The sequence below is a fragment of the Canis aureus genome, chromosome 38 (assembly GCF_053574225.1).
Source record: "Canis aureus isolate CA01 chromosome 38, VMU_Caureus_v.1.0, whole genome shotgun sequence".
NCBI lineage: Eukaryota > Metazoa > Chordata > Mammalia > Carnivora > Canidae > Canis > Canis aureus.
The window spans coordinates 11,942,444-11,959,264 of record NC_135648.1 but is presented as its reverse complement, the minus strand read 5'-3'; the positions used below and the strand labels follow the sequence as shown (position 1 = coordinate 11,959,264).

Below are 16,821 nucleotides of genomic sequence, written 5' to 3'. Positions count from 1 at the left end.
ATATTATATTATTTACATCAGAGAACAGAAAAGGCTAACATGATTATTATTTAATTGCTACAGAATAGGATTACAGCCTTCCAGCTGTCTTATTTCACAGCTTGGAAAACCAAGGCTAGATATTAGGTAGAACTTCCTGACCAATCAGTTGTTGTAATTAATTAACTGTATCAATATGTAAAATTAGCATATATTAATTAGCTCACTATGCCTCAGTTATCTCTTAATTAAGATGGGGGTACTAATTAATGCCTATACTATCTACTGCACAGGAATGTTGACACTGAAAAGGGAAAACAGATATAAAAATCTCAGAAAAACTCTTAAAGCATTACCTAAATCTACACTGCTACTATACATTCGCACGACAAATACCATTTTTTGATCTTTGGAATAATTAAATCTGAAAGTAAACGTGCACCTAGCCTTGAAATATAAATCCATACTTATCTGGGGTTCTCACAAAAAATCAGTCAGCTTTGAGATTCACTGTGATTTACGTTTGTTCAACACTGTGATAACGCATTCTGACTCTTACTGATTTTTCACCAACATTAGCTCCACAAGATCACACCACACGATTTCCTTAACTTCTTAGTAGCTGAGGTTAAAAGGTTTTCGGCAGAGCTTGAATCAGTTCCCACATCTTTAGTGAGTGTCTACTATGTGCAAGAAATGGTGTTGGCTGTGAAGGATAATGGGACCTTTTCCCAGAAGAAAATGTTTTGAGTTTCAGAGAAGGTCAAAATTTCCAAGCTAAGAATTATAGTTTTGTGGAAGTTACGCAAGAAACTGATGAGGTTAGAGCCCTCCATCAGAGTCCATATCCGAGTCCATGTGGATAACAATGAATTCAATTCAGAATTCAGATCTGGGGGAGAAATGTAGCTGGAGATAACTTCCGAAATTGCTTAACTACATTCAACCATCTCAGGCACTAACCTCAAGGAGAAGAAAACAAGACAGTGTGGATAAACCTATTACTACCTGGTGGTGGGGTGGGGGCTGTGAGGGTGACGCCACTGACTAGAAGCAGAGTCCTCATGCAAGCAGCATGGAAAACTGGAGTTCCTCCAAGGCCTGGTGTTAGTTACAATGGTTCTCAGCCTCTGCACCTGCTGGGTCCCACTGAGACCTCAGTCCTTGCCTCCTCCGCTTGACCCCCTTGACTCCTATGACAGTCAACCTGTCCATTTTCCAGAAGGCAAACAGACAGGGCAGGAAAGGAATACTTCTTGTTCTTATCCAAAGTCCAGGAGGGAGTATTGAGGGAGAATAGAAAAAGGGACAAATTAGTGCAGCCTATCGCATGAAACACTTGACCAATGTTACATGGTGGCTAACCAGTTGGATACGTAAGATTTCAAGCATTAATGTCCCCAGGCAAGCCCCAGACTGCCATCTGAGCCTGTTTGTTTACTAGGAAACCACAGAACTCACAGGAAGTGATGGTCAGTGTGTAGACCTGAACTTGACAGAGGTCAAGGACTCACAGGTCCACAGTGAGAAATAAACCTGAGCAGGGGACAGATCAGAGAAAGGACTGGGAGGCGGAGTAAGGAGTCTGCTTTGGGCACTTGAGAAACTGCAGGTGAGAGATGGAGGGATGCCCCCCCCTCCCATGCCCCAGGAGCCAAAGATGCTGGGAGTCAGGAACCAGAGGCTTCGACAATATGAGAATCTCTTGAGAAATGGTCACTCCTGTCCTGGCCTTCCCCCACATGGACATATTTCTTCCCACTCTCCAAAACTCAGCTGACAGATGAGCAGGCTCAGATAATAATGCTGACCGATGCTGGGAACTTTATTCATTCATCCATCTTTCTATCCACGGAACCTCCCGAAGCTGAGGGCTGCATGCTGAGGTCATAGCCGGCACATAAATAAGGTCATCCGCTTATTTACCTGCATTGCTGTATCAAATATGCTGTCAAGCCTAAACTAGACCATCTACTAAAATATCTGTCGCGAGAAAACAAATAATGATAGTCAAATGATGGTGTGTGATTGGTTGACTATACAGAGTACAAGGGGTTGTTACCCTCGTAGTTTTATTAAATATGAAAGCAAAAGATTTATGTTATGGGTGATAAGGGCAAGAATGCTGTAAAAGTGAGAAAATATGGCAACAGTATGCTGTACATCACCAATGGGATAATTATTTATCTAAAAAGTTGGCATTCTTAGACTTCTAACATGCAGTGTATGAAATTCATATATTCAAAGGAGACATCATAATAACCTGCCGGCTGGTGGTGATGGATATGTTTTTAATCCAAATGACCACAATCTTCAGTCTGCCTGTCATGGAGGGCCAGGAAAAAATGGAATTTTACTTTCATAACTCTTGATGTTGAAAGAGGAAAAACCTGGAAGCATGATAAGTGGCTCATTCCAATGGACAAATGGACATGGAGCTGAGAGAATGAGTGTGAATAAAAGTCATTGTTCCCTAACTAATACCATTTTCACTTGTTACACTAAAAAAAAAAAAAAATGGAGCAAGGGATGATTTCTGCCTCCTTCATGTCTGGAAAGCACAAGTTCAAATTGCAACAAAAGCTGGAAAATCTTCAACACTGGGTGAGTTCATTTACAAATTACCTCTTGCTAGAAAGAGTCGGGCAAAGGCTGGTATAATATTTGTCTATTAACTAAAACTTATTGTACAAACACAGCAAGAAGAGTTGATGCTGTAGTGCTTTATTGACTAGAAAGCCTTGCCTATGGATTTCCTCCTTTGAGGTTTAAAGGAATTCCTATTTCTCATTTACAGTCTATCAGAAAAGGTATATGACCTGTATTTTTTAATTTATATAAATCCACTCAGTCAATCAGCCTGGGCTGAAATTTAATGGATGTATCAGTCATCTTTGGTCCGGGGAGAGAGAACGAGGCACCAACATCCACCACCCATCTCCGCTTCTTCCATTATATTCCCCCTCTTTCCTGCCTCACCAGCTCCAACGCCTCCCTCAACTGCAAGCCGGGGCTCTTTCGAGGCTGTTGTTTTTAAAGAGAGAAATCTGAGTAAAAATAAACTGAGGGAAATACAGAAGACCCTTTGGCTATTTCAGTTTTTTTTAAATCTTCATTTTCCTATCTATGTTATGGCAATTTTATTACATATTCAGCAAATTTACAGTAACAAGATGTTCCCCTGACAAATTAATCACTTTCCAAGCATTTTATCATATAAATAAAATATCACCACTAGAGAGTAAAATCAGCTCAACCAGTTGATTTAACCCTTCCTTCAGGAAATTCACCTGAAATAGATTGAGGTCTCTCTCTCTCTCTCTCTCTCTCTCCCCTTCTATCTCTCTCTCTCTCTCTCTCTCTCTCTCACACACACACACACACACACACACACATTCATTCACTCACAGTCTTAAAAATATGAGCTGGGCACTCATACTACTGGTAACAAGACTTCTAGGGACTTCTAGCTTCAGAAGCCAGATTGCAGTGTTTACTGGATTAGTATAAAAGAGAAGTATGCTTATGCTTTTTAAGGATAGGAGAGGCTGAAAAGAAAAAAAAAGGGAGGGTGAAACTAAAAACAAGAGAACCTTTTCTAGTCTGCTAGAATCTACACTCTCCCCTTCATAGTTTTATTTCTACATTCCCCTAATAATAATAATTAAGTATTTATATTTTTATAGTCCTATTCTTACCCTAACATTCTAGGCAGGGAAGAAAATTGCAAGTGGCTAGGTTTCTGTCTTTGCTTTGCTTTCCCCTTTGCTAATTTCAGAAAGTGAATCCAGCAATTATAAGTAGTAGGAGACTGATAAGGAGTCACACATGCACGAGAAATAGGTTCAATTCAAGCTTCCCTGACTAATCCTTATTATGACTCATTTCAACTTCAGAATTTGTCGGTTGAGGTAAGAAGCTAATTTGGCTTTGAGAAGTGAAATCTCAGTTTTGTACTTTCCTTCTAGTGCTACTAACAACCCCATTATTAAGAGCAAAGTAGGAGGGGCATGAAATATTTATTGAGTGCCCACTCTCACCAAGCATTTTTCCGCATGCTATTTTATTAGGTCGTTAAACTTAACGTATTTTAAGTAACAGCATAAATTTCTCCAGCTTTCAAACCCATAGTTTGTATCATGGCATCTTCCATCTCAAAATAAAGTGCATTATTTTTAACACTTGTACCCAGTATGACCCTCAAACTATGACCCTGAGATTAACAGTAGGACCGTCTGCCAGATTTTGACAGGAAATAGGAGCAGAAAGGCCCCCAGATTTCTCCTGCCTGCTTCACCCTATGTGTGCACAGATGCTGCTCCTTCTGTTTGCACTCACCAGCAGATTTGTCTCCTCTCTTCCCATGAGTTCTGTCCCATCAAATACAATCTAGTTCTAATCTACATATTTTAAGAAAATAAAGAAATCTGGCATCACGCCTGGGCCAGTTGTGGCCCCCCAAAACAAAAGATGACCAGGCCATGCTGCCCGTCTTCAGTGCTTAAGTAAACACCGTTCTCTTACTAGCCTTGCTGGGGGAACCCCAAATAGTCTCCTTACCTCCCCACTTATAAGTTCATAAAAATACCCATGATTTATTATTACTATCCCTCTTCTTCCCCATGAATGGGGTAATGAAGTTCTTTATGGGAGGCTATTATGGAGCAACATGGATGCTACTATTTGCTACTTATCTCCTATAATTAATAACACCATAACTGTTATTAGAGTGCAGTATTTAAAGCAGCTAGCCTTCCATCAATACAGCCGATTTGACTAAACTGTCAATGGCAAATTTCAAGAAGAACCACGAAAAGATTTACTTTTGAAATATATAATATGTTACATAAAGGCTTTTATTAACATTTATTTTATTTATTTTTTGGTTCTAATGAAATCATTAGGCTTACCAACTGACTACATAATTATAAAGTCAACACTCTTAAAATGCAAGTAGTTACACTAATTAATTTCCTTCCGGGTATTTCCTTGACAGCTTATGAAATTTCTCTCTTAAAATGCCTTGCAAATATTTGGGCACAAAGCTTTCTCTAAAAGTTGATATTCAGATCTTTAAGTAACGTCTTCAATGAAACTACCAATCGAATAAAAGTAAAATTAACATCCATATTATGGATCTTCCGGTCTTATGAGAGAGGATGAAAGAAGAAATCTGTAAAATGCTAAAAAGGGATGTTTACAGCAAGTACAATGTGTCAATACATTTTCGTGTACTAAGTTTCTGCTGCAATTTATGCAAATAAGCATAGTCTAAACTCCTCTTTTCGTGAGGAATATACTTTTTATCATAATCATAGGGTAAAGTCAGTTTTTACATATTCCAGCAGAGCTAACACAAGATCAGATCTGACAAAGTTATATGCCTGTGAATTATTCAAAGATAATCTAAAGCTAGCCCTGTCCAGATTAGACCAGAAAGACTTTCTAGCACCCTGATGTCAGAATACAATAAATAAATAAATAAATAAATAAATAAATAAATAAATAAATAAATAAATAAAACAATGCTCAGGAGGACTCTTGACTGCAAGTGTTAAATGAAAACAAAATTTTAAAAACGAGCACTACAAGTCATAGTGACTAAGCAATGAAGGTCAATATGTAAAAAGTTTGTGGGTCTCATTTAAGATTTCATTTATTTATTTGAGAGAGAGAGAGTGTAAGTCAGGGGATGGAGAGGGACAAACACGATTCTGCATTGAGTGCGGAGCCTGATGCAGGGCTTGATCTCTGGACCGTGAGATCATAACCTGAGCTGAAATCAAGGGTCAGACACTTAACCAACTGAGCCACACAGATACCCCAAAAGTTTGTGTTCTTATACAGATATATTTAATTTTTTTCTAAAATATTTCATTACTTCATACATTTATGGAAACTCAAAATATCTGTTAAGTGTTCCCTGAAGTTATCAATTAAACCCTGAGTCAATTCCCATTCTTGTAGTTAACCGCTACCACTAATACATACATGTTACTTCTAATTAATTCATGTCTCTGCCAACTTTGTCCTCTGCCTGGCAAGAGCAAGCATTCGATGAGCAGCAAACAGTATCTAAGTGACTCTAGGAGGAATAGATTGTTTTTCAGGAAAAGGTAATTTAAGAAGAATAAGTAAAGGTCCTTATTACTAATGGTGGAAAAATAGATGCTTTGGGGGGGAATATTTTTATCATGGCATGTTTCCAAAGCCAGAGATGGGAGGTCATGTGATTCAGGGGAGGAGGGAGAGAGCTAGGGGATCAAAGGAAGAAACGTCAGGCCAAAGGTGGAAAGAGCCTGTGAGGAGATGAACTAGCTGTTGTCTACAGGTCCCGAATTTTATTTAATGCCCTTAAATTTTACACAGCTATTTGGCTTAAGACAAACGCCTCATTTTATTTGGCACCAGAAAATGGTTTCAAATGCAGATAAAAAGGAGTCATCTCAAATACTTTTTGGAAAGAGATTGGTTATAAATAAATTTCCTTGAATAAAAAGTACTTTATTTGAACAAATATGAAATGGGTTACTGGTTCTATTTTGAATTAGCAGTATGATTCATTTTCATGCATATTTTGCTCCAGATAGATGTTGCTTATTTAAGTGACGGCTAGAGCTTTACTTGCTCAAAAAAGCATATCCATTAACTTTACTTTGCAACTGAATTGAGTCAAGTGGGATCGAGTGAACCAACCCTCCAGACTCCAGTCTATTCTAGAGCACAAGACGTCACACTGCTTTCTGTACATATAGAACCAGTGGAAATATTCACAACAGCGTTCTCTTTTTCGTGCTCTATCAAGCCTCCTTTTAGGCTTGCAGTTAAAAATTTAACAGGCTATATATACCACGTAACCTTATCCATACATCTGTATTAATCTATAAAATAAAAAATGAGGAAAGTGGATAAAGCATCATAAATTAATTTAAATGAAGCCTCCATTCCCACTCTAAATTTATATTATCCTCTCAATGAGTCTCAGGAAAGAAAACGGGAACAGTCTTGTTTCAAGTCTGGAGACTACCAGTTTCATTCATAGTTCTAAACCTTCATTTACAATATAGGATATATTTTTAAATTTTTAATTCCAGTATAATTAACATACAGTGTTATATTACTTTCAGGTGTACAATACAGTGATTCAACAATTCCATACATTGTTCAGTGCTCATGACAATAAGTGTACTCTTTTTTTTAAGTAATGTCTATGCCCAATTTGGGACTCGAACTCACCACCCTGAGACCAAGAGTAGCATGCTCTACCGACTGAGCCAACCAGGCAGCCCTACAATTCAGAATTTTTTTTAGGATATTTTTATATAAACTAGCTCTTCCTCAACTTCAGTGACAAGTATAGCCTTAGAAACCCATCTTGTTACATATGTATGATAAACTTTCCTTATTTCAATAATGTCCATGTAAATGACTTATCCGACTCCAGTTTACAATTTAAGGATAGTTCATTTTGCATTAAGCAGGCAATTCCTATCCATGCGGTTTATGCAGACACCAAAATACAAAGTCACACACAGATTTCTAAGACTGAAGTCTTTCATTTTAGATTGAGTATATATTCACCTGCATGCTGAATTCGGTAAGAGTGTTTTGCACTTAATAGCTAAAATATTTTTGACTGGTGGCCACAGATAAAAGTAAAAATTGACACAGAAATTTATTCTCATTTTTTCTTTCTAATAGAAAAAAAGAAAGAGGACACAATATATACAAATCAGAATTCACTAAAAAGTCCAATGTGTTGCCCCCCACCCCCCGCCCCCACAACACACACAAAATCATCTGCTTCAGAAAGGGCACACAGTTGTTTTATTTCTACTAAATCAAAGCCTAAAAATATTACATATCATCCGTTTCACTTATGCTGAACGTCCCCAAAGGTTCCCTACCTGAAGCTGGCCATATTTTAAGTGCAAAGCAGGCTGAGCGCTATCTAAATCTAGATAAAACTCATTGGTTTGTAATCTGCACAATGATCTATACATCTAAATCTATATGCAAATCAAATGCTTTCGTGCATTCGAGCATTCCAAAGCACCCAGGGCTAAGGGAGCACGAGGTGCTTTCAGACCCTTCCCCTGTTACCCTTCGCCTTTCCCTCTATTTATTTATACTAGCTACCTAAATAATTCACACTGCCTGCTTTTCAGCCCGAATGTTTCTCAGAAGAGGCCTACAATGAGCTATTGCAGTCACCAGATGGACTCAGAAAAGCAGCAGGTGGGGCAGATGGCAAGGCGCCCTGTCTGATGCTGCTTGCTTCGGCATGGACTGCGTTTTCCTTCCAGGTACATTATCATCATCCTAACACTGAGCGGTGTGTAGTTTGGGGGTGGGGTGGAAGTGGGGCGCTGGCAAATCCTTTACATGCGATACTAGAGGAATCATAAATTACCAGCTGCCCTCTTCCTCCCCACCCCCCACCCCTCGGCAACCCCCGATGTTTTATGCTGTTGCTTTGTTAGTGGGTTGTTTGTTTGTTTGTTTGTTTTTTTAAGACTTTGGTGAAGGTTCCGCAATGCTTTTTTGGCACCATGCATGAAGGAGGATACATCCATTGCAAAAATTTACGTCTCAGCTTAATAAAAAAATGAAGAAAGGAGGACTAGAGGGAGCAACACTGGAAAAGTCAAGAAGACTGGGGGGGGTGGGGGGATAATATTTTCACAAATATTTTGCAAAAACCACAAATGAAGCGAAAACATAGGTGAGTTGATGACTCAGCTCGCGTCTGCAGTGTCTTACATAAAGGTAAGCTGCCCTTTGCATATATCGAGTGTAGGAGATAAAAACTACATTTTTATAGCTTTTTGGCATTATAGAAAATATTAGCTATACCCAAACTGGGACAACTCTTTGTCTTATATTTCTGCTGTCATTTCCCAAAGTGTGGCATTTTCCCTCCAAAGTTTGCAATTCTATAGCACTGGAACACACACACACACACACACACACACACACACAAATTGCATTGCCTATCACTTGCAATTGGAAGCTTGCAGCATCATGATGCCAAGCTATCATGAGACAGTCACTCGGTAACATGTAGTATAAATTTTAATTGAGCATAAACACTTGACAAAAATTCTCCGGAGATATTTCTGGCATATTCTGATTGGCAATGGTACCATGATACCATGATTTTAATCCTTCTATAAACTTAACTGATGCCAATATAAATCTTATTACCTAACTTGACTAATCATCTAATTATAAACACCTGAAAACGTGAAAGACAATAATTTTAATGACCTGAAGCAAACCAATCTGCATCTTCAAAAAAATAAATAAGTAGAACACTTTAATAAAAATGCATCCACTGAAAAGATGCTGCAAAGAGACAGGCAAACTAAAATCCCAGGCTCCTGGGAACTCTATGGGGGCAATTTTGCAGGAATTCTGGAGACAGTAGCTGTGAAATTATTTCAAGATTAAGGGTAAGGTTTTCTTAGAAAAACCACCTTTCAGTTGTCATTTACTTTGATTAGGATGAGTTTACCAAGTCGAACCTTTCCCTCAAAGTCAAACCACACAAACCTTCCAGAGTTCAAAGGAATCGCCCTTGCTTTCCCTACCATCTATTGAATGTTTTTTAACGTGATCTTTTAAAGCATTTATTCCCCTTTCATTTCCAGTCTGAAAAACAAACCATAAACAAGTAATTTAGAGCATTTTAAGATGTAAAGGCAACCGTGGTGATCAAATCATCAAAGGCTTCACAAGGAAGCAGTGTCAAAATGGCTTTTTGAGCTGAGGGAACACAGGCCAGACCAGATCGGAGCTCTAGGACCTGTGATCACACACTCTTGAAATATTCAGGATCTGAATGTACAATCCCTAATCGTGTTCATGGTGCTAACTTTCTCTCAGCCCTAAAAAGCCAAAACCAGAAAATCAGGATGGAAGCCTCAGTGTGCCTGAGTTTTAAAACTCCTGCTACCTAAATTCCTGAAATCATTTTCTGAAGACTGACCCAACCAAGTTCAAACTGGAGCCATAGATATAAAAAGCCACATTTTTAAGTGGTTTTATGTACCCAAGATCATTTTATAATTTTTATCATTTATTTCAGGATATTAGTGTCTAGGACAGTGCATGTACACAAATATTTTTGAAAGAATAATCAAGAAAATGTAGTTTAATGCACTAACTTGATTACTCTAATGATTTAAAAAATTGCAAAACAATGCATGTAATTTTTTCAATGCAACATGAAAAGTTACTATAAGCAATCAATTTGACACCAGAGAGTTGGTTATAAAAAAAAAAATACACCTCTAAAATCAATGCTAAACTAATATCTTTTAAACTTGATTTCATTAACTATCATTAAACTATTTGCCCACAACCTAATTAAGGTACACCACAGAGGGTATTTAATAATACTAAACAGAAGGGGATGGACATTTCTTAGAAAGAAACACATCATAAGGCAAATGCTTATAAATTAACATTTAAAGATAGTAACTGTGGAATTAAAATGTAATTTTAGAATTTATATATTTCACAATGACTTGGATGTTCTCAGTGTATTCAATGTGTTTTTAAGACTGCCACAATTAAACTGGCAGACAATACCCCTTCTAAAATAAAAAGTAGCAAAGTCTCAGCTTAAAAAGCCTGTTATTTTAAAAATTAAAAAAAAAATAGTAAGCATAAGCAAAGAGTGAAGGAACGAATAGGTAATTTCAACTTAAGGCCTGGATATAAAAGATAATAAAGGTAATATATGTTACCAGGTCTTACTAGAAGGGAATGATAATTGGTATTGTGATTTTTAAGATTTAAAATTATTCTTTAGTATAGATAATATTCTCAAACAGATCCATCTTATATAAATATCTAGAGCTGCACATATTTTTGCAGTGTCAGACAGAAATCAGAGTAATGACATTTCATATACCCACAAATAATCCCTACATTTGTTTTACATGTGCTGAAATAGTTAAGGCATGTGTCTGTATGTGTGTATGTGTGTTTGTGTTTGTGTGTTTTTTATATGTATATATATATATATATATATATACACATATAAAAACACAAGTTCTCTAATTGGTTGAACTATTTCCCTATTTCAGACCCCCTCCTGGAAATGACCAACTCCTAAAACTCCACAAGTTAGTCTAAACCTAATAAAACACAGATATCCAAATTTAAAAATTTTTTAATTTATCCAAATCTGTACTATATGCTATAATTAGCATAACTTAAAAAGAGAACTATATATTTAAGTGCCATTTTTTCTCTTTCCTAAATGAAATATTGATAAAGTGACTCAAAGGCCATAAATTTGAGGCAATGCCCAATCTGTTAAGCACATGCAGTCTTCTTAAATTAACTATGATCTTTGTGCGTGTGCCGGCTGGCTTTCTTCTTCATATGTAGGTATCACTGATTGAAAAAAAAAAAAAAAGAATTTGGGGAGAGGGGTACAATCTTTAATGAAATTACCTATTTTGCCTCTTTGTGGATTTGCCTACCTAGGTGAAAAATATAAATGAAGTCACGTAATTAAACACACACAAAAATCAACCAACTGCTAATAAATATCCTTTAGAGGTCGGAAATACAGACACTGAATGACCATCGACTTGAATTGGTAAGGAAGGACAGTACCTTTGCGACATTCACTGTAATCCTAGTTCAAGATTTATCCAGATCACATTTGTTCTGTTTTGTGTTCCTCTCTAAAGTCTGAGAAGAATTTTCTGCCTAAGTTTTGAGTTTACAGTTTAAAAGAGCGAGCGAGAGAAGGACTACATGATCCCTTGCAGGCCTTCTCGGCACCTGAACAGAGCCATTTGCATAGTTCATTGAACACTGTTTAGTAAACACGGGGTGCAGGGACCACAGTGGCTTCTATCTTCCAGTCCTGCCCGTCCTTTTAAAAGCAAGGCAGGGGTTCTGTTTTTAGTACACACTTTGGTTCAGTGTTAATCCTGTTTTATGTTGTTCACACCTGCTGCTGACTAGCAGCCTGCTGATGGGCTGGGGCTCACGCTGCTCAGAGAAATCCCACTCACAGAGAAGCTGCACAAAAGCTACTGTACAGAGCTGCGAACAAAGCCTGACCAGGGCCCGGGATACAGGACCAGCAGACCCCAGCAAACCTTTCCCCTCGTTTGCAAATACGGCTCTGGTGTCCCAAGTCCACCAGCCAACAATGCATGCAACCAATGGCTCTTTTTTGAAAGAAAGGACTGAACCCCATTGGCTTGTTTATATTGCTCAGCTTTGTAGGTCTTTTGGTAAAATTAATGCCCAGACAGTTAAAAAAAAAAAAAAAGTGTCCTAATCAGGTAATCAGGTGCATGTGCCAGCCACTCTTTGTGTCCTTACCAAAAGAATCTGTACCTGAAACAAACCTAAATATTAATTCAAAATACCCTATGGATGACCTCTCTATACACAGAATTCTACATCCAAAATGAACAGATACAAAATAATATGTTCTGCTATCGGTGCCCACCGTGTGACCAGGACAGTGACTTGGCTGCTCAGATGGCTCCCCCCCAGCCCCCCGCCCTGCACTGCGTGTGCCTAATAGCAAACATCAAAAGGAATGACTTCTTTTTTTGATCTTAGTACCAGCGATAAATCAAATTCCGTGCCACAGACAGGGGGGAAAACGCACTACTGAGGAAAAACTCTGAGACTGACGGTGGGACCAGTTGGAGGCATTGGCTCAATCAAGTTCCAGTAAACGATGCCCACCCTCCTTCGCTCTGAGACAAGCTGGACGCTTACCCAGAGTGAGGAAAACCTTACCCCGTCCCTACAGGACCCCAAGTCAGGATGCACTTTGTCCTGACATTTCCAGCCGAGGCACTGGAGGCCCCCTCCTTGTACCTGGAGACCGGGCCCACTTCCTTTCTCCCTGGGAGCCAGCCTCTGCCCAGAGGTGGGAAGTACAGCCCAGCCCCAGTAGGAGCTGCACAACCGGGGAGGGGTGGGGGAGAGAACTCTGGCAACTCTGGGGGGGGGGGGGAGATGCGAATGGGAACTCTGGCATCACTTTATTACATCTCCCGAAGCACCTTTTCTACCTGCAACAGCCAATAAAGCATCATGGGCTCAGGGGCCAAGTCAAGGTGTCCTGCGTCTGCCTAACCCACCCCAGTGCACAGATTTAATGGGGCACAGTTTTAATACTTCTCCGGGGGGAAGGACACAAAGTGCTAACTAGCATATTAAGGTTCTGCTAATGAACGAAAGCAAGGATGCAGTGTTTGAGGTGTCGGCACCTATTCCCCAATTTCCCAATTTGTTTCCTCTCTACCCTTAGCGGTGTGCTCCTTTTTTGGAGGGTCAGCACTTGAGTCCACTACCTGGTTTGTGCCACACGCTTCCCCAGCAGAGGGAACATTCACCTGGATTCTCAGAAGCAGCTTAGCCACAACAGGTGACAAGCCAGATAAATGCATACGTACTTCTGCAGCATGTATAATACTAGATACTTGGGAACTCTACCAAGTGTTAAAGAAAAAAAAAAGTCATTGTTAAAAACAATACTATGATATACGTGCCATGACTGTAGACAAAATTCATGTGTCTCCCATAACCTGGCCCCGCCCACCATAAAACAAAATTTTTAAAAAATTAATAAACAACAGTTGTCGCTCTCGATCTGCTTACATGATATGAACAGTACAGGAATAAACTCAATTATTATGTTGGAGCACATGAAAATGCTGATATATGACCATTTCTTGACCTACAGAAATGGCAATTGCATGGGGTTTCCTGAAAATATCATTAGAACCCTATTACCTCACTTTCACACACAAGAAAGGCTGACGTGTTGTCAGGGAATTTCATGATTTCAAACTTGGCTTTCCTCTTGATTTGCCCTCAGATTGCCACCTCTAGTTTTGTTTCGTCTTGTTTCATTACTATCAAAATGGGACAATTTATCAAAATCTATTTCAAACTTGAACCTGCTGCTGATTTGGGGTCCTCAGGCCTTCGTAGCCAAAATTTCACTGGAAATCAAGTTTTGCACATGAGACGGTTGACATTTCCAGCAGAGTGTTCCCTGGAAGGCTCACTTTTTGAGAGGCAATCCCATATAACCTAAGAGCAAATGCCTCATTCCGAGTGCCAAGACGGCACCACGATGGAACGTGATGGAAAATCTCATCCTTGGTCCTTCACCAAAGGCCCTGAACCACGGAGGAGTCCTTTATCCCCCGGCCACTTTGTAAGTTTGCTCGGGACAGAAAGATTGCAGTGCCTCAGCAGTGGTAGCAGCTTTCAGATCAAATGATATTCGGTGTTTTGCATGTCGTATTGGCGACGTGATGAATAACTGAGCTAAGGACAAGCAGCAGCAGCTGTGTGCTTGATCAAGGGCCTCTACCTGCCGCTGCCTCGCAGCGCTGCTCCTAAGCATGCCCACTTCTGAGGAAAGTTAAGGCCACCTTATTTTGATTATAGTGCTTTCCTCAGGCAGGAATTTTTATTTCGGTTTGAATCTTAAGCCATTACATTTCCAGTGATGCATTTTTATGTTTACAATTGACATCTTCATAAAAGAATGAAACCTTTGAGCAACAGCTCAAAAGCATGAAGGTTGCCTGCAGTAAGTACTTAAATTATTTTACACCTACATGGAGCCCAGTTGTTTTTAGTTAAAATTTAATAAACCTTAAACTGATGACCTTTCTTCCACGGAAAGGCCCAGAGTTGCAAAAACGAACTTTCCAATGAAATATATTTTAAGGAACTAGTGCTGAACAAAGGGCTATTTAAAGCTGAACGCTTTGTCAATTTATCAGCTTGTGAACCTTCTGTTCCTGGATTCCCCACTGCTGCTGAATGTATAGAACGGTGGTGCCTTGCTTAATCGAATACTATTGATTCGAGTGTGTCACAGTGATCTCATTGAGAGTAATCAATAGTAATCCAAAATCAATCAATCTGCTCTTGCACGATCATTTATCAAATCTGAATACACCAAATTATTTGTAGGCGTCAAATTACAAAGAAGAGAAGATGGTTGAGCTGGGAAAGTTAATGGTTTAGATTAAGAGCAAAACCAATCTCCCTCTCTCTTTTTAAGGGGAGGTGCTTTACAATGGGCGGTGGCTTGGGCAAAATACGTTTATCTTCTCATTAAAGTATTCGAAATTTATAATTAATGTCATTCCACTCCTGAGAAAAAACCAGATCTCTTTCTTATATAGGACTTTGCTGGTTCAGCACGAGTGACACAAACATACGCATGCCCTAACTTATTTAACAGCAGCACACCAGCATTTTACAAGTCTGATAAGCTAAGTTTCAAATGCCTGTCACCCATCTGCTGGAAAACAAGGGGACTCGATTGACACAGGACATAACTGCATCTTCTAACATCAGAAATGATGTTTAATAGAATTGGAGTGGAAAAAGGCATACTTAATTTCTCCAGAGAATGTACAGCATAGATGCACCTGCTTATCAAAGAAGCTGCTGCTGATGCTGAAGGTTCCTTTATCAACATATTCACCTGTAATTTAGTCAAGGTAATAAATCCTTCTATTCATTATAGCGCACTCAAGAGCACCCCTACTATTTAACTTGAATGAAAAAAAAAGGCACAGAGTGTCTAAAACATTTACTTTTGCTAATGTAAAAGTGTTGGCATTTTACTTGGTCCCGATAAGCTGGTGCCAGTAGCAGAGTGATTATTCTTTTCTTATTCAAAGCCTATCAGCATTTCGAAAAGCTCTCTCAATCTTATCAGGTGTATGAACAGCACAGTTACTGAAAACAGTTTGTACTGCTCCTCTCTCTTTCTGCCAAGCTATCTGATAAACCCCCAACTAACTAACTGTATTTACACACAATCACACACAAGTTGTATCTTCCACGCCCCTGTAGCCAGATTCCAGTTTGCCATGGATTTTTGTGCTGGGACATTAACTTGACAAAAATGTCAGCAGTGGGTACCCCAAACTGACAACAATCAAGAAAACACCATAAAAGCACTCAACTAGAATGTACAACAAACAGAAACAAAAGGAAAACAACTTATGAAAAGTTGAAGGCAATGTCTTTGGAATTCGAGAGGGGGGGTTAAAATACACTGTGTATGCAAATACGGATGAATATCATGTACTTACCTTTTATCAAAGTAAAGGATCCTTTAGCAAAACAAATGAATAGAAACGGAAATTTTAAAAGAAAATATTGCTGCACTTGGGGAGGGTTGAGGGAAGTGTTTTAGAGCTAAGCAGGCATTTCCCCCACATTTCAGATTATCTCAAAGTGGAGGCAGAGAGGTGCTATAACGTATGCAAAGTAAGACAATAGACAATATCACCGAACTTACCCCATAAACTGAAGACAAGATAGAAAGCAAGGCTGTCACATATGGTGACCACATTCTCAGGACAGATTTTCCAATCATTAAAACCCTCATAAATGCTCTAGACATTAAAGTTTTGTTCACTATAAGGAAATAAAAAAAAATAAAAAAAATACAATTTGAGTGTTTAACCTCTTGGTATTTTTCTCATTCTTCAGACTTAACCAACTGAACAGTTCCATATAAAGGTATGAGGAAAGAATCCTCATCCAGGCTCACATAAGTAGGTGATCTGCTCTCCATTTCTATCTGTTAAAAAAGGCTTATACCGGTTCATGGTTCATACAAATTGAGAGACATACCTAATCATTTATGGGTAGGTCTTTGGAGCATGAAAGACAACAATGACATTTATAGAACATAAGAGAAATCTAAAAATGTACTTGAACAACTGAATAATAAATTTCTGACCCTGGGAAAGAATCTCTGCTTGGGCTTCTGTGCATAAATTGTCCATTTGTTCCTCATCTCCC

At 38.8% G+C, this 16,821-nt stretch overlaps 1 protein-coding gene across 36 annotated transcripts in view; it reads right to left on the bottom strand.

The window, feature by feature from the left end:
• ESRRG (estrogen related receptor gamma) overlaps positions 1-16,821 on the bottom strand; it is a 616,791-nt gene that overhangs the window by 198,761 nt on the left and 401,209 nt on the right. For 15 of the 36 annotated variants that reach the window (XM_077887012.1, XM_077887013.1, XM_077887015.1 and 12 more), the window contains one exon: positions 16,313-16,431. The exons of the other annotated variants lie outside the window; for them this stretch is intronic. In XM_077887012.1, the coding sequence (XP_077743138.1) occupies positions 16,313-16,317 (5 nt within the window). In that variant the 5' untranslated portion in view covers positions 16,318-16,431. The remainder of the gene's footprint in view (positions 1-16,312; positions 16,432-16,821) is intronic. 36 annotated transcript variants of the gene reach the window in all.